At 39.4% G+C, this 19537-nt stretch overlaps 1 protein-coding gene across 5 annotated transcripts in view; it reads right to left on the bottom strand.

Moving 5' to 3' along the window:
* PACRG (parkin coregulated) overlaps positions 1-19537 on the bottom strand; it is a 507299-nt gene that overhangs the window by 318128 nt on the left and 169634 nt on the right. For all 5 annotated transcript variants that reach the window (XM_043511266.1, XM_043511265.1, XM_038397809.2 and 2 more), the window contains exon 3: positions 11970-12104. In XM_043511266.1, the coding sequence (XP_043367201.1) occupies positions 11970-12104 (135 nt within the window). The remainder of the gene's footprint in view (positions 1-11969; positions 12105-19537) is intronic.

The raw sequence follows: 19537 nt of genomic DNA, 5'->3' as shown, positions 1-19537 counted from the left end.
GAAGATACAAAGGAAGCTCTGGGCAACTCTGTGGTTGAGGAGTGGCACTTTGACACCGAATGAGCTCTGGATCCTGGAGTAGACTGTCATTTTTACCAGAGAACTCTGAGAGACATTAGGATCCAGTCAGGTAGGCTTCTCACACTCAGGAGCTGACAAAGTCCTCAAGGAGCACTCAAGGAGAAATAGCTTCAGGCGAGAGACTCCCTGTTCTTTGGGGGAGAAAAGGAGCAGCATATACACCGCTTATGTGGTATATACACTTCTTCCAAGCATCTTACAGCATCTGTTGTTGATAGGAATGGCTCACTATGTTCAGTGGGGTTCTAGTGTCAAGAGGCAGCATGTGGGCTCAAAGACCTCATCTATTAAGCTAATAAGTTGGGGGAGAGTTTTTGTTGTTGTTGTGCCAATGGGCAGAAACCAATAAAACTAACTAACTAACTAACTAGAAGCTAACTATAGGAATTAAGACAGGTTTCAGAGTAGCAGCCATGTTAGTCTGTATTCACAAAAGGAAAAGGAGTACTTGTGGCACCTTAGAGACTAACAAATTTATTTGAGCATAAGCTTTTGTGAGCTACAGCTCACTTCATCAGATGCATTGGGATGCATCCGATGAAGTGAGCTGTAAGCTTATGCTCAAATAAATTTGTTAGTCTCTAAGGTGCCACAAGTACTCCTTTTCTTTATAGGAAATAAGTCTCACAGATGCAGACACTACAGGCATTCCATTTTGAAGTCACATGCTATAAGAAGGAAATGGAGAGTAGATGCAGCCACCCATCTCTTTATGCTCTTGGATATGGGGTAGGGTGCTATTCAGAAGAGATTCCGGTCTCACATGCATGGTGTGCATGTACACTAGGAGTGGAATACATGTGCACAATAACTCAAAGAAGAACTTCACTTTCATGCTCCTAATCTTCATTACAAGCAACATCTGCACAGAATATTTATTTTCAAACACAGAAAAAAAAGAGTCAATGCATGATTCTTCAATTAAAGCATTTAATTAGAATATATACTTAAATAAAATATAAATCTTGTTAATTCAATAATTTTGGGTTACAATTCTAGCACTAATTTTCAGGCATCTCTTATGTCCTATAGCACACAATTTGTTTAGTTATACAAAGGCTATTTTTAGTGGGTGTATCTTTAATAAACAAAACATTTTCTTCTGTCTGATACTACAGCAAGTCACAGAAAAGAAAATTAACAACATGGAGATTCTGCCTCTTAGTGAGCATGAAGCTGAATTTTAAGATTCCCTATAAGCAACAGTTACCCAAGCATTATGTGCAACAATTGGATGGCAATAGGCGGCTGTTTCCCTTAAAACTTAAAGAAGAAATTTATTCTGTCCACAAGACAAAGAGCCTAGCACATCTGGGACTGTTACTACATAGGAATACTGCCATGCTGAAAATAATACAGACTACATCTTCAAAAATTGCAGCATTATAATAAAGAAACATCGATATACACCTCTACCCTGATATAACACTGTCCTCGGGAGCCAAATAATCTTACTGCATTATAGGTGAAACTTGCTTTGATCCAGAGAATCGTGCAGCCCCCTCCACCCCTGGAGCACTGCTTTACCGAGTTATATCCAAATTCGTGTTATATCGGGTCGCATTATGTTGGGATAGAGGTGTAATAAATATATTGGATAAAAAATAAATAAAGCAAGGGTAAAAAAAATGCCTAGTGGGTTTGGCAAAGCAGTAGATAAAAGGCTAAGAGCCTTTGATCTGGCCACATGAGAAGTATGTGTATTCAGTATAACACACTTCCAAAAATGGAGTTATTATATTAATATATTTTTGGGACATAATATGTTTACAGCAAGAAAAGACACATTGAACTTTGTTCCATGAAATAGGGAATACTCACACAACCTGAAGTTTCAATAGCCAATCAGATTCTGCTTTTCAAAAAGCCCATTTTATAAAGGCAAATTATATGATGTCTATTATTTTATTTATATAGTTTTATTTCTGTTATATCATGTAGTGGCATCGGTGATGGCCTTGAGAAAATCTATTTTATATAACTGAAAACATCCAGAATATGACCTACTCAATCTGCCCTTCTGGGCTTTTCTTGACTGAGCTATACTAAGCAGAACATTAGAAAATTATTAGTGTCTAACTAAGTCAGGTCAGGATAGACATGGTTATATAACACCTCATAACTGTAGACTCTAATAGGCTTTTCCAGTAATATGTAAGCAGTTACAATGCCAGACTTCTCTTACAACTCTTTAAGAGACCCCAACTATGAAATTAAAGTAGTATTTCATATGTGTGGAAGACAATTCATTTCCCTGCTTACGTATGCTTTTCTTTTGTCTCTTGGTGCTTTTCTAAGTCAAGATCTGTCCCATAATTTTCACATTAAAAAGTTTTCTCTGCACTAATTATATTTACTTTTCATAGCTAAAATATTTTATGCATTTGAACACTGTTTCTCGCTTTTTGGTTGATGGTTAAAAAAAATTACAAGTGTGATAAAAGAAAATGGATTTGAGAATTCACTGTCTCCAAGCCTCAGATCAGAAGATACAGTGTTTCACCAACATAAATGAAAACATCAAACACATTGACTTTCTTATGGTCAAGTTGTCAATTTGATTTGATTTGTCACCTGCCACAGAGATTTAGCTCTTTGTAGTCCTTGAGTAAAGGGAAGGGGAATCATAAGTGATGGGACAGAGAATGAGCTATTCATTAAATTACTAATTGGGACAGGGCTATGGATTCACCTTCAGTGCAGATACAGAAAATTCATCAAAGCCCTGTTTGTGCCACTGAATGGAACTTTCTGACAAGCAGCAACAAGTGCTTTTAAGACTGATGTTTCTGCTTACAGTTTAAAGATTAAAGTGCAACGAGCTCTGACACTTTTAGAGGACAACCTTTGTAGCTGGGGAAAAAAACGACTATTCTGTCTGAAACACGGTGATAATAAAGTATCTTGGCTATGTTGCCTTCCGCCACCTTCTGAACACCCTCCCTTTTTTGAAGAGATGTAGTTGTTTAAGTCAAAGAGGAGGAGCAATTTGTTTTCCTCCTGGTTGTCAATCTACCAACTTTTGAAGCTTACAACGTCACTTGTTTCCCATTGGATCCATAGTAATGTGAATTGCCTTTATCCAAGTGCCCAACAAACCATTGTCACATAACAGCAGTCGACCTTTCTTTTCAATCTATGCACTTTTCAAGAGTTATAAATCAGTTGACTTTCAAGCTCGATGAGATGGCATATGCCCTGGTTTGAAGAACAGATGGAGGCTTGGGGGAAAATTGTTTCTGCAGGCTTGCTACAAGCAGCACTGCTTCATAAAAGTGAACTATTCGCACTAATTTCTCACATAAATTATACAGGCAGGGAGCACCAGCCCATTCAGCAGAAAATCTTTCATCTAGCTTTCAGAGGTCATTTAGCACATTTAAATTAAAGTTATTTCTGATACATGGCTGGGTTTTCATTCAGTACACTTTCAAAAGACAGCAATTTACATCAAATAAAGGGATGGCTTTAATTGTGTATGGAGAAAAAAAGAGGAATAGTAAATTAGCTGCCACAAGATTACCGTTTTCTAGAATCCTAGGATAAGCTGCGACTATTAATCAATCATAGAGGAATTAATAATTGAAATATGGCAGCTTTGTATTACAGAAATCAGGTAAACTGTCACTTTTCTTTGCAATGCCTGTTTTAGACTCCTACTGAAGACTGGCATTCAAATTCTAGCACTTACTGTTATTAAAAGAAAAGAACTCTGGGACAACATCCTTTATTCTTTAAAGGAAACAAATTATGCTGTTAAGAAATGTGCATGTCACAATTTTTAATAAATATGTTAGTTTATTTGAGGAGGGAAGAGAAACAGTTTATACATTTTTGAATTATAAAGATGAAAGAAATGGAAAGGAAAAGAACAGTGAATTATGGTAAACTGAATCGATAATGGATGCCTCAGAAAAGTGAGCCACAAGTGGTGAAGAAGAGTGCAATGATGTCTCTCATTCATTATATAATTTACTGTTTCACGGATACTGTGCCATTTTAAAATATTGTTTTTAAAAAAAAAACTCATAAGAAAATAGAACCAGGCATATTTAGCTAAATAATTATTTAAAATTCTATAGTACTCTATGAAATTATCAGATATGTCAGTGAAAACACTTTGTTTTGATACAGTTTTCCATCTTTCACTCCATGAATAGCAAATCCACCAAGACATGCAAAGAAGTATCCTTCCAGAAGCAAAAAGAACTGAAAAGGAGTAAAATAATGAAATAAAATAATAACAATAAAATAATGCTCTTCATATATTAAGCAAGTGATGAGTCACCACAAAATTGTAGGTGTTTGTACAACCACTTCTGTCGAAATTTTAATGAATACTTTAAGCATCCAATTAAATTATGCACATTTTTGAAAACTTTGATTATCTGTTTGAAAAACTATTTTTAGTATATTTAGTGAGAACACTAGACTATTTTTAAAAATAAGATTTGAAAAGACCACTTTTATCTGGAATACTGGTATAAATTATAATACCAACAGCTGAAAACCCTGATTCTGAGAGCCTAGAATCCTAGTTCTTTCAATGACCCCATCTGGTACTGTGCAAGTTATTTAGGGCAAAATTTTCTAAAAGTGTCCACTGTTGTGAAAGTTAATGTTTGTAAAGTGCTTGGAGACAAAATACAACTATATAAATACTAAATATAATGATAGATAACTGAGCATTCCTAGCTGCTAGTAAGATATTTTAGTTTACAATTATCAAAAGGAATGCTGAGCACTTCATTTTGACTTCTGTGACTCAGGACATTATGACAGGTTTCAGAGTAGCAGCCGTGTTAGTCTGTATTCGCAAAAAGAAAAGGAGTACTTGTGGCACCTTAGAGACTAACAAATTTATTAGAGCATAAGCTTTCGTGAGCTACAGCTCACTTCATGCATCCGATGAAGTGAGCTGTAGCTCAGGACATTATGTCTTATATTTGAGCTGACCAGAAGTGGACCCCACTGAATATCATCATATCAGCAGGAAAAGCCTTTTTATACAACCTGGGGGATGAGGGAGGGAGAAGCCAATAGGCACTCGGGGTGAAATCCTGGCCCTAATGAAATCAGTGGGTGCATGCTTATCCATTCTAAGGCCCCTTTACAATACTCTGGCAGTGCAAAAGGGCTTTAAAATGAGTGTAAATGTAATTTACATCCACCTTATACTGTCAGACTGGTATAAAGAAACTTTTATTTAAAGGAGAATCAAGTTTATGTGATAAACTGTCTGCATCTTTTAAAATCAGAAACTTGAAGACAAAGAAGCCAAGAGACTGGAACTGTGGTTTGAATTTTTGGAATTCTCTGAAAAACTCACATGCATATCAGAGATGATAGCACTTTGAGACTGATTAGCTGAAAAATAGCAAACTAGCATCACAGCCATATAGGATAAGTGGTATTCATCTATATTGCATTGATATCAGAAAGTCGACACAGTAGGCTTCTTAGTTTTTAATAGCAATTTGCCTAACTGAAGAGGAACTATTGCTGTGTTTCTAGCCCAAAACTGAATTTTTTTTGCTGCTATATCAAATTGCATATGTTTAAATTTTCTATGCACTATCGCTACTACATTTGGGTGAGTTTTTTAGCATACCTGCTTTTCACCTCTCCTTCCACTGAATATGTGTGCAGACTATTTCCCCCCAAATATATTTAGTATTCAATTTTCCAAGAACTTATTTTCATATCATCTCCTGATGTTTTTAATGTCTCTTGATTACTGTGTGTTATTTCTATGCTCACTGGTATTTGCAGATCCATCCAATTTAATATAATCTTGAAGTTTCACTATTTTACAGTTTATTTCTTCTAGATCACTTATGAAAATGATAAATAAAACAAGAATTAATATCAGTTTCTGTGGTACCCACTACCTACATGGCCCAGTCTTGATATACTGCCATTTGTCACTTCTCTTTGCATATTATCTTTCAGACAGTTTTCAATCCATATGACATTGTTCCTGGTTTTTAACCTAATAGTATGCCCCTTTTAGCATCTTTTATTAACAAAAATGTTAAATACTGCTTACGAAGAAATGAAAGAAGGAGCAAATAAATTTATATCTATATTTTATTTTCAAAAAAGAGGTTCTCTTGCAGTCAATATGTCCTATTTGTTGCCAAAAATCTGACTTTACAAAATACAACAAATTAGCCTGGCAGTGAGACTTTTTATGGAAATGAACTCATTGCTATATTTTTTTTTACTGACTTTTAAGTGGTTTAAATTTTGAAATGCATTTCATAAATGAATTTAAAACAACATTTGGGAGTATGGTATATGCAGAGTCAGTAAATACTGATTTATGTTGATCAATATCATCCAAAATAATTACCAAATTTAAAAATATTCAAGGCATTTTACTCTCAACTGAAGGGAAGAGGATAACCTTTGGCAGAAAAACAAGTACTGTCAAGAAGAAAACTACTTCCCCACTTTCCCCCAGTCCAGGATACATACCAACATAATAATAAGAGCTCTGAATCAGTCACAACAGCATCTCTTTTGTGACTATATGCAAGGAGGTCACTGATTCAACGGAAAGTGAGAACAAAACAAGGATAGGATACCCATTTACATGAGTCTCCTCCCATGTTCTACCTTCCTCAAAAAGAAAAAGGCTTCCATGGCCTAGTGAACTTTGTGATGGAAGGCTGTGTGCACAATCCAGATTCAATACAAGTATTCGATGTAGGTGGCCATACATGCCTTTTCTGATTAATAGAAGCTAAGAAAAACAAAACACTATCACCCACTAGAAGATAATAGAAACACCCGTCATTCTTTTTACCTACAGCCTTGTCTATTCTTAAAAAGTTTTGCTGGTATAGCTGTATCAGTAAACCCTCCTAGTGTAGATGCCGTATAAACCAGTAAAAAAGTTATTTTGCTGGTATAGATAAAACCAGTTTCCCCAGTGAAACAAACCATGCTGGCAAAGTACTTTTGCCCATGAAACTGCATCTATACTAGGGCTTTTGTTCACATAGCTATATCGGTAAGGGATATGACTTTTGCTGACACAGTTATCCTAGCAAACATAGACCAGGCCTACCTTCCTGTTTTTGCTGCACAAAAAAGTTTGCTAACCTTGAAATTGGTTTCCATTCTCTTGAAAATGCTAAAATTGTTGAAGCAAAAGAATCAACCAAATTTATAATCTCATCAATAAAAGACACCAAGTTTCTTTGAAAAGGCCTATTTTCCACAAACACAGGCATATGCTATGACCAAGAGGTTCCTGTTTTCTTATTTTAGATGGGGAAGTGATTATAATTTGTAAACCTAGATTGTTTAGATTGGTATTACTTTTTATTCTTAAATGTATGTGGGGGGCGGGGAAGGTGTTGCAGGAGTTATTTAGTACTTTGTCTATTTGTTATTTTTTCAAGCTTGGTTCAATTTTTTTTTTAATTTTTGTATAGAGCACTTTTCTAGCCCTAGATTGTAAATACATTTTATTTATTTATCTGATTTCTCCTATCAGGTGGAAACAGCCTTTTAAGAAAAAAATCTGAATAATATAAAAAAGAGAAAGGAGGGAGAGAAAAAGAAGAAAGTCTAATATGACTGCCTTTGAAGCACAATACCCAATATTACAGGAGCATCCAAGGAGATGCCCTTTTCCATGGTAAACTTAAAAACCTACAGTAAGAGTTAACTTTGTTGTAGCAAAATCTAATTTTCTTTGGCCTCTATTGAAAAAATCTACTAAATAGTATTGTGTCTCCAGTTGATCAGATAGAGATCAGACATTGTCACAACCCTGCAAAGTCATAAAATGCACATCTCCTTTCATTTTCCATTGTGAAATTTCAAATTATAAATGGTAAAAGGCAACTCAACAAACTACACATCCAGAATAAACCTTCTGGAAGTGCAGGCAAAGCAGATCTCGAAACTAGCTCCAAATAAGATGGCTTGGAGGGGCCATTCAATCCACACTTACTCCTGGGTTTTATTTCCTCTAAACGTCTGCATATTCCCCTGCACTAAGCCCATTTACTTGAACTTTACCTGGGAAGGGATTAATTCAAACCTCCAGGGCCCTGTCTAAACTAGAAAAAAAGGTGGTGTTTTAAAAACATATTAGCTAACATGGTTTTATTAACACAGTTTTAAACACTACTTAGTATCTTTTGTAGAGAGGATTTAATACCTTTAAAAACATGTTAGATAGTTGTAGTCCTCCATTGATACTGTTCTCAAACCAGTACAACTCTACCAGTGCATATGAGAGGAAAATCAGGTCCTAATTATGGCTCAAATTCTGCACACAGGGCTTGTGTACACATGGAATAGTTATTCTGCTTTAAATTCACACCCTACTTTATTCTAGAATAACTTTTATGTGTAGACAACTCCCTAAATGGGACTAATCACATACTTAAAGTTAAGCATGTATATAAGTGTTTGTAGGTCTGTGTTTGCTTACTAGACAAATAAACCCCCTCTATATACATATTGTTAGATCATTGATCTTACTTTTTATATAAGTCTCAGATTTTTTTCAGCTAACTGAAGACCACCATGTTGAGTCTAACTCCACTATAATGGAATAATTGAGTGATCAACACATTTTTTTCCACTATTTTAACGTCTCATAATTATTATCATTTTACATCATGTTTTAATAATTATTAGAAAATTAAATATTGTATATTTCATGGGAAGGAAGAATATCCTGAGGTGTTTTCCTTTGTCAGAACAAATCACGTTTTTGAGACTCCCCTTGCATTAGCTTTCGTGCACCACTGAACAGACAAGCTAACGAGTGAAATGAACCATGAATGCATCACATATAAACAGAACAAGAAAAAACAATAAAACCGTGATACTATGTGGTAATATCAGACTAAAATATCTACAATAAATGTGACATCATTTATTTCTTCTCTGCTTGTCCTTGTTTCAGTAAAACCAGCTGATACATGGAAATAAATGCAATAGAATGAAGTTTCTATAAAGCATTTTCTAGAAAAACCTCTTCCAAACATTGTATCATTAAAGGCAACTAGTTTCATTTATTAATGCAGTTCTAGCAAACTGTAAAGGAAAACAAAGGTTTTGAGTGAGAAATATTAGATCATTGTTTTCATGATTTAGGCAGATTTAGAAGTTAATATAATGGATGAAAATTAGTATTCAGATGTGTGTCTGTATTTGAGCTAGGTGTCTGTGTCTTAAAACAAAGAGAAAAATACAAACTCTACCCCCACAACTATTAACGTGTATGAACACCACTCTCCTTATCCTGCCCACAGTCCTGCAATAGTGGGTATCCTCCCAACTGCCAGGATCTCTATCTGGTCCCCTCATAAGGTAAGGTGGGAACCAAAAAAAGCCCATCTTCTATTTTTCAGTATATGCTTAAACTGTGTAGAAATCAATGGTATAATATGGTCATCAGACAGGGATTAGGAATATCAGAAAGGGCCTGGATGACATTGCAGTCCTACCTCTTGCTGACCATATTACTGTATAATGGTCCAACATGTTACTGCAGAGGTTGGAGGGAGAGGGAGCCATTGTGAACTATGAGAAATGAGAAAGCCTTTCCTGGATGATGTTTGCGGCACCGTGGCACATTGAACATAGCCTATGATTATCTAGGGCCATTCCATTCAAACACAATCCACCTTTCAGACATTGGGAACAACTTTATTCTAGACATTAAGATTTGCCTGGAAGGTTCGTTGTACACAAATGGTCTTAGTTACTAGCCAAGGAGTCATTAGCAGCATCTAGTAGCAAGATGGTTCTAGTGGTGGGAATATGTAGGCCAAATAGCAATTAAAATGGGGTAAAAGTGGTTGGAATCTCTCAATTTAATGTTATGAGGTTAGAAATTGAAATATCTCAGGACACTGATCCCCAGTGGCAGAAAATGCTGGAGAGCAGTTTAACACTAGTTAGACCTCTTTATGAGTTTAGTGTGAATAAGATAAATCCTGGAAGTTGGCACGTCCAAGTCAATCCATGGACCAGTCAGAGTGGATGTTTGAATCGCCTAGTTTTCACTGAGAACATGGAAAAGCTATGGTTGAGAGGTTGGCTGCAGGTTCCCCTTGCTGCAAGCACTATGTCTTGTTTCCCTGCATTGATTTAATAGTTATGGAACAGACTGTAACTTTATTACATATGTTTCCCACTTTTTAAGACCCTAAGAACATAACGGCCATACTGGGTCAGACCAAAGGTTTTTAGCCCAATATCCTGTTTTCAGACAGTGGCCAATGCCAGGTGCCCCAGAGGGAATGAACAGAACAAGTAATCAAGTGATCCATCCCCTGTCACTCATTCCCAGCTTCTGGCAAATAGAGCCTAGGGCAGGGGTGAAAGTGGGCTGGTATGGGCCAGGCCGGTGTACCAGTAAAAAGTGGCCACTGGTCTGGCCCGATTGTAGCCAACATTAAAGCGCTGCCAGGGCAGTGCTTAAATGTCATTGTCCCTTCCTCCCTCCCCTGCCTTCCTAAGCCACCGACCGGGGTGAGGGGAGCAAAATGGGCAGCTGCCCTAGGGCCAGCAATTTAAAAGGGCCCGGGGCTCTGGCCACCACTACCGCCCAAGGCCCTGCCCCTTCTGGGGGTCCAGAGCCAGGCTCCTGTGCCGGTAAGTGTATAATGCTACTTTCACCCTGGGGTAGGGACACCATCCCTGCCCATCCTGGCTAATAGCAATTGATGAACCTATCCTCCATTAACTTATCTAGTTCTTTTTTGAACGCTGTTATAGTCTTTGCCTTCACAACAACTTATAGCCTGGTAAGTAAAAAGCTATATCTGAATAACCAGTAATTAAACTGCATACTTTCACTTCCACGCTATAATCCTAATCCTGCTCCCATTGATGTCAGTGAGAGGAGGATCAAACCCTGTATTGTGAAATCCCCCTTCCATTTACTGAATTAACAGAGCTATATTTTTAAATTAGGATCATGTTTGACATGAACAATTCAAATTCTACAGATCTGATATATTTTTCCTCATGTACATCACACTCACCCTGTGTAACAATTATTCTGTTTCCAGAAAAATCTTATTCTAGCCCAATAAATAACACAAAAAGTTAAGTAATTCTTTGATAACAAAAATAATTAAATAGCAGGAGCAGGTTAAAGATCAGCATTCATTTTTCAAATTAAATTTAAAAGCCTGCTCTAGTTACTTAGAAGATTGGCAAGTTTTACAAATAACATCACTGAGCCTTTTAGAGAGAAACACAGATGCATTAGAATGGAGTCATTAGGCAATACATTTATTTTGAAGCCAATTAACCTTTTGTCAGAGAAATGTCGGAGTCGTAATGGTTTCTGCAGTGGAGGTCAGCCTCTAACAGGGGCACGTATGACAGCGATTACGCTGCCTGACATATGCTGCATACTGAGAGTACAGCCGTGGAATGAGAATTTGCCTTCATTTGTATTCTGCTCTGCATTTCCAGGGAGCAGGCAATCTTGACCTATCCATTTAGGTAATTAAAGCTTCCATTTGGAAGTGTCCTGCAGGAAGGTGAAATCTGGGGGAGATAAATGGCTGCTGTTCACTGTATCCAGCTACTTCTATCATTTGATGGACTGCCTGAAATAGGCTGGGTTGCCAGGTCCTCATAGAAATAGAGACGAATTGGGCAGGAGACAATACTCTCAGACAAAGCAACTCTGTCATCTTCCTTTTTGCAACATATAATTTAATTGTTAGCCAAGGTATATGGCTGACTCAGGGGGCCTTTCTCAAACAGCTCCTCCACCATCTTCCATTTGCTAAGAAATTACTCCAGTATATTTACTTATAAACCAACTTTGTTTGGCAATGAGATATGTCACTTCAATAAATGCAGCTGGCTGTTACAGCTGTGCCCTGACTTACCTTCCAGGCTATTTTATTTCCTCTCGAATCATGCTCAAGGGCAATTGGGAAGTCTCCTCGCTCATAAAACTTGCGAAATGCTGTAGGCTTTGTTGGTCTTTCTTTAAATGCTCCTGCAACTGGGGGTCCTCTTACCTAAAAAACACATACAAACAAACAAACAAACAAACCATAATGCAACTGCATTTTTAAAATAATAATGCTGAAATTTGTTTAGAAATGTTAGTGGTTTAAAAGGGGTTGGTAAGATAGCAGATGGCACTGATTTCACTCTTCCCATATTATACTTCTTTCAATTTAAGTGTCCTGTTAGGGTTTTTAATAGACATTAAAGGAAAGGAGTATTACTCTTAAATGAAGATTTAGAATTTTATTTGCATTGCCCTGTAGGTACTAATTTGCATTGTCTGTTTTTTGGATCAGCCCATGAAAAATTGTCTTTTCATTTTAAACTCTGCATCAGTTTTCACACTTTTAAAATAGAAATAATACTACATGCTCACAAGTTTTACAATACCTGACATGTTTTAGGAGGTTTAATTACTTCTGGTTTGTAAAGCAGTTAAAATATAACACAATACATAAGTGTAAACTATTTTAATCAGCATCTAGAAGAACATGTCTCCTTGGGAAGCATCTTTCTATTTGCTTTAATATGAAAGTAAGACACAAATCACTTCCGCTTTGCTTTTTGGCATGGGAGAGGGGTGAGATACACCCAAATACTGGCTGCAGTAGTACGTAGATGTTTAAGAGGGAAAGGTTTCTAAGCAGCCCTGAATGTACAAACAGTATGTTTTTGGCAATATGGGCTTTAGGAGATGTGTCCAAGAGGAAGGGGTGGAGCTGGATTAGGCCACCAAACACAATAGTATCCTCCTCATAATGTGCAGAAATTTCTTCACAATGTCTAGTTAAAGTTAATGTGACCCCATCAGTATTGACTTCTGCAAAAAAAACACTCTGTGCCTTCTATAAGCAAATTCACTAAAGTCAATGCATTAACACTGGTGTAAAACAAGAATCTCGCCTGGAAATAAGGCCTTGTTTCCATGGGAAAATGGACCAGTATAACTATTATGGAATAAGTAGTTCCAGAATAGCTCCCCATTGTGATGCTTTATTCTGGAATAAAAAATGAGTTTATGTCTCCAATCCCTCATCACCAATGGGGACTGCAAGTTGGGGGCCCTGCTTATTACAGGGGGCACTTCCCTGTCAGTAGAGATGAAGTGCTGGACCGGGAGTAGCTGATATTAGTACATCTTAGCCTGGCCCTGATCCCTTGCCACTAACAGGGACAATGATTGCCACAGTGGTGAGTGAGAGGGCTCCTCCTATAATAGAAGACATTTCCCAGAAAGCAGGGACTTGTGCTTGTTTTTTTGTTTTGTTTTTTCTTTTGTAATTTTGTTCATCTGACGGTCACCCATGGCTCCTCAGCACATGCATCTTCTGTATCATAGTATCCATCTTCCTCCTCCTCCCCCTCCCCTCCCGTCCCCTACCCTCAGTGGCTCCATCTTGTCTTATCCCTCTACAATCTCCACTATCTCTACTTACTCCTCTTCCCCTCTTCACACTGATCTCCTGCCTTATTCCACCAGCACAAATGTAGGTCCCACATCCTCCTCTATATATCTGGTGACATTTGTCCTAACCCTGATTCTCTCACCACCCCCTCGGGGCCAGCTTCAGGCACCAGCGTTCCAAGCAGTGCTTGGGGCGGCAGTTAGAAAGGGGCAGCAGTTTCTCTGTTCCACCTGCCACCGCGGCAAATCAGTGGCAGCTTCTTCCTTTTGCCGTCCACAGCAGCAGTTTTTTTCCACTGCTTGGGGTAGCAAAAACTGTAGAGCTGGCCCTGCCCCCACCATTTGCACCTAGCACATGCCTCCCCACCACCACCTCTGCCTCTCTTGTGCCATCTTTCCTAAAATCACACCGATACCCCCTTCCTTCCTTCCCTTCTCTTTCTGTATCTCTTCTCCTACTGCCTCCACTTCTCTCTGTATAGGATCTTGCCAATTTCCTCCAAGAGAAAATTAGCATAATACAACATGATCTTCTCCTTCCCCTTGGCTTGCCTTCCTGTCCCCTCCTACACCTCTTCTCCTTCTCTTATCACAGATGCAGAAGTTTCTTGTCTGCTCTCTTCCTCTAACCTCATCACTTGCCTCCGTGACTCCACCCCATCCTCTTTCCTGATCTCCCTCTTGTCCACTCTCATCCCCTCCCTCTTACTCATCTCTTTAACCTCTCACTACCTCTGGTGCTTTCCCCTCACAGTACAAAGCTTTGGTCTCTCCCATTTAAAAACAAAAACAAAAAATGTACCCTTGATCCCATTTGCCTCTCCAACTGCCACACCATTTCCCTTCTCTCTTTCATCTCTAAACTTAGTCAACACACTGTCTGCAATCACTGACTGGAGTTAGTCTCCTCCAGGTCTATCCTAGACCTTCTCCAATCTGGCGTCTCTCCCTGGCACTCCATAGAAACAGCTCTTGCCAAAATCTGTAATGATGTCTTCCTATCCAAAGCTCATAATCAACACTACATACTCATCTTTCTTGATGTGTCTTATATTCATAGATTCCAAGGCCAAAAGGGACCCTTATGATCACTGACACAGTCAACCATGCTCTTCTTTAAGTCTTGTCCTCTATTGGCTTCTGTGACTCTGTTCTATCCTGGTTCTTCTCCTAGTGATTCTGCTCTTATCTCTGTAGTCATTCCTTCAGCATATCCTTAGCGGATCCTCCTCATCCCACCTCAACTTTATGTGGGGGAATCCATAGGGTCTGTCCTTGGTCCCTTCTCTTCTTCCTCCATTCCTTATCTCTGGGTAATCTCATCTGTAAACACAAATTCAAGTACCATCTCTGTGCTGATGAATCACAAATCTGCCTCTGTATTTCAGATCTGTCTCCTTCTCTCCAAATTAAAATCTCATCTCGTCTCTCTGACATCACATCATGGATGTCTAGCTGTCAGCTCAAGCACAATATGGTTACATCTAAGCTCATAATTCCCCCCTTCAAATCCTCCCAACTATCACCTTTCTCAATCACTGTGAGCAATATCACTAGGGCTGGCCAGAAAATAAGAATTCCATTTCACAGATTATGAAGTTTCAGAATTTCATTCCATATCAGAACAAAAGCAAGACTTTTCAAAATTTTGGGAAAAAACAGAGAGAGAGAGAGAGAGAGAAAGACACACACTAGAGGGAAAGACACACACTAGAATAAACTGGTTTCAGAGTAGCAGCCGTGTTAGTCTGTATTCGCAAAAAGAAAAGGAGTACTTGTGGCATCTTAGAGACTAACAAATTTATTAGAGCATAAGCTTTCGTGAGCTACAGCTCACTTCATCGGATGCATTTGGTGGAAAAAACAGAGGAGAGATTTATATACACACCCAGAGAACATGAAACAATGGGTTTATCATACACACTGTAAGGAGAGTGATCACTTAAGATAAGCCATCACCAGCAGCGGGGGGGGGGGGGAGGGAAAGGAGGAAAACCTTTCATGGTGACAAGCAAGGTAGGCTAATTCCAGCAGTTAACAAGAATATCAGAGGAACAGTGGGGGGTGGGGTTGGGGGGAGAAATACCATGGGGAAATAGTTTTACTTTGTGTAATGACTCATCCATTCCCAGTCTCTATTCAAGCCTAAGTTAATTGTATCCAGTTTGCAAATTAATTCCAATTCAGCAGTCTCTCGTTGGAGTCTGTTTTTGAAGCTTTTTTGTTGAAGGATAGCCACTCTTAGGTCTGTAATCGAGTGACCAGAGGGATTAAAGTGTTCTCCAACTGGTTTTTGAATGTTATAATTCTTGACATCTGATTTGTGTCCATTCATTCTTTTACGTAGAGACTGTCCAGTTTGGCCAATGTACATGGCATATGTACACTACTATATGCCACAAGGGGCCACAACAATGGTTCCCGTAACCCACCCAGCAATATTGTTAATCTATCCAACTATACACTTAGCCCAGCAGAAGAATCTGTCCTATCTCGGGGCCTCTCCTTTTGCCCCTCCACCCCCACGAACATGATACAGTTCTGTGGTGACCTAGAATCCTATTTTCGATGTCTCAGACTCAAGGAATATTTCCAACACACCTCTGACCAACATATTAACCCACAGAGACCTTCCTGCCAACACTACAAAAAGAAGGATTCTGGGTGGACTCCTCCTGAAGGTCGAAACAGCAGCCTGGATTTCTACATAGAGTGCTTCCGCCAACGTGCACGAGCTGAAATTGTGGAAAAGCAGCATCGCTTACCCCATAACCTCAGCCATGCAGAACACAGTGCCATCCACAGCCTCAGAAACAACTCTGACATCATAATCAAAAAGGCTGACAAAGGAGGTGCTGTCGTCATCATGAATAGGTCGGAGTATGAACAAGAGGCTACTAGGCAGCTCTCCAACACCACTTTCTACAAGCCATTACCCTCTGATCCCACTGAGAGTTACCAAAAGAAACTACAGCATTTGCTCAAGAAACTCCCTGAAAAAGCACAAGAACAAATCCGCACAGACACACCCCTAGAACCCTGACCTGGGGTATTCTATCTGCTACCCAAGATCCATAAACCTGGAAATCCTGGACGCCCCATCATCTCAGGCATTGGCACCCTGACAGCAGGATTGTCTGGCTATGTAGATTCCCTCCTCAGGCCCTTCGTTACCAGCACTCCCAGCTATCTTCGAGACACCACTGACTTCCTGAGGAAACTACAGTCCATTGGTGATCTTCCTAAAAACACCATCCTAGCCACTATGGATGTAGAAGCCCTCTACACCAACATTACACACAAAGATGGACTACAAGCCGTCAGGAACAGTATCCCCGATACTGTCACGGCTAACCTGGTGGCTGAACTTTGTGACTTTGTCCTCACCCATAACTATTTCACATTTGGGGACAATGTATACCTTCAAATCAGCGGCACTGCGATGGGTACCCGCATGGCCCCACAGTATGCCAACATTTTTATGGCTGACTTAGAACAACGCTTCCTCAGCTCTCGTCCCCTAATGCCCCTACTCTATTTGAGCTACATTGATGACATCTTCATCATCTGGAGCCACGGAAAAGAAGCTCTTGAGGAATTCCACCATGATTTCAACAATTGCCATCCCACCATCAACCTCAGCCTGGACCAGTCCACACAAGAGATCCACTTCCTGGACACTACGGTGCTAATAAGCGATGGTCACATAAACACCACCCTATATCGGAAACCTACTGACCGCTATTCCTACCTACATGCCTCTAGCTTTCATCCAGATCATACCACATGATCCATTGTCTACAGCCAAGCTCTACGATATAACCGCATTTGCTCCAACCCCTCAGACAGAGACAAACACCTACAAGATCTCTATCATGCATTCCTACAACTACAATACCCACCTGCTGAAGTGAAGAAACAGATTGACAGAGCCAGAAGAGTACCCAGAAGTCACCTACTACAGGACAGGCCCAACAAAGAAAACAACAGAACGCCACTAGCCATCACCTTCAGCCCCCAACTAAAACCTCTCCAACGCATCATCAAGGATCTACAACCTATCCTGAAGGACGACCCATCACTCTCACAGATCTTGGGAGACAGGCCAGTCCTTGCTTACAGACAGCCCCCCAATCTGAAGCAAATACTCACCAGCAACCACACACCACACAACAGAACCACTAACCCAGGAACCTATCCTTGCAACAAAGCCCGTTGCCAACTCTGTCCACATATCTATTCAGGGGATACCATCATAGGGCCTAATCACATCAGCCACACTATCAGAGGCTCCTTCACCTGCGCATCTACCAATGTGATATATGCCATCATGTGCCAGCAATGCCCCTCTGCCATGTACATTGGCCAAACTGGATAGTCTCTACATAAAAGAATGAATGGACACAAATCAGACGTCAAGAATTATAACATTCAAAAACCAGTTGGAGAACACTTCAATCTCTCTGGTCACTCGATTACAGACCTAAGAGTGGCTATCCTTCAACAAAAAAGCTTCAAAAACATACTCCAACGAGAGACTGCTGAATTGAAATTAATTTGCAAACTGGATACAATTAACTTAGGCTTGAATAGAGACTGGGAATGGATGAGTCATTACACAAAGTAAAACTATTTCCCCATGGTATATCTCCCCCCCACCCCACCCCCCACTGTTCCTCAAATATTCTAGTTAACTGCTGGAATTAGCCTACCTTGCTTGTCACCATGAAAGGTTTTCCTCCTTCCCCCCCCCGCTGCTGGTGATGGCTTATCTTAAGTGATCACTCTCCTTACAGTGTGTATGATAAACCCATTGTTTCATGTTCTCTGTGTGTGTATATAAATCTCTCCTCTGTTTTTTCAAATGCATCAAATGCATCCGATGAAGTGAGCTGTAGCTCACGAAAGCTTATGCTCTAATAAATTTGTTAGTCTCTAAGGTGCCACAAGTACTCCTTTTCTTTTTTTAGAATAAACTGGTGTCTAGGGTACTCAGCCGGGATGTGGAAGAATTATGTTCATGTCCCTGCTCTCCCACATCAAAGTTGAATGCCTTAACAACTAGGATATTGGCTATTTTGAGATGGGTGGTGGGTGTCTGTCTTTCTTTCAAATCCTGGACTTGAGATACTTTGCTGTTGAAACCAATATGCTTCAGTGAAAAGTTTCAGTTTTGACAACAAAAAAACAGTTTGTTGAAAAATTTCCAACCGGCTCTTAACACTGTTCTGACCGTCTCTCAGGCCTGTTACCCCAGGTATCACCTTAATTCAGACCTGTCTCTCACTCCTGATATCTGTGTTACGTCTAAGTATTGAAGATTTTTTTCAACATTTATATATTATGGTCTTTTCTATCCACCCACACACCTAAAACTGTCATCCATGCTTTCAGTATCTTGATTATTCCAACAACCTTTTCCCTGGCCTTGACAAATCAATCTCTGGCCTGCACATATTCATTCAGAATGCTGCCTAACCCATCGCTTTGACCATATTAGCCCTCTCTTTGCATCCTTCCACTGGCTCCTCCCTGTCTATCATGCCAAACTTAAGCTACTTTTCTTCACATTCAAGGAGCTTCATGGTCTATCCCCACCCTGCCTATCATCTGTCATTCACTATCGAGATGTTAACCACTGCCTAGAATTAGCCAATGATGCCAGTCTTCCTCATCCACTTGTTACATTTTCAGACAAGCACTTTTGCGCTTTCTCCCATGATGCCCTTCACTTGAGAGGAGCTCTCCATAAGTATCCACAAAGCTACCTTATTACCGTCTTCAAATTCCTCCTTAAAACTTTTTTTCCTCGATGCCTTACAATAAACTTGACAACCATTAAGCCATGGGTGTGCTGCTACCACTATTTATCATGATGACCAATATTGTCTGATTGTTTCCTTGTACTCCCCCGAAATACATGTCTGTATGTGTCTGATGTTTCAGCTGATATTTAGATTATAAGCACATTGGGGCAGGACCATCTTTTTGTTCTGTATTTGTATAGTGCCTAGCACAATGGGGTCCTGGTCCATG

The sequence above is a fragment of the Dermochelys coriacea genome, chromosome 3, assembly GCF_009764565.3.
Source record: "Dermochelys coriacea isolate rDerCor1 chromosome 3, rDerCor1.pri.v4, whole genome shotgun sequence".
In the NCBI taxonomy this organism is placed as follows: Eukaryota; Metazoa; Chordata; order Testudines; family Dermochelyidae; genus Dermochelys; species Dermochelys coriacea.
This window is presented reverse-complemented; position numbering and strand designations above follow the sequence as displayed.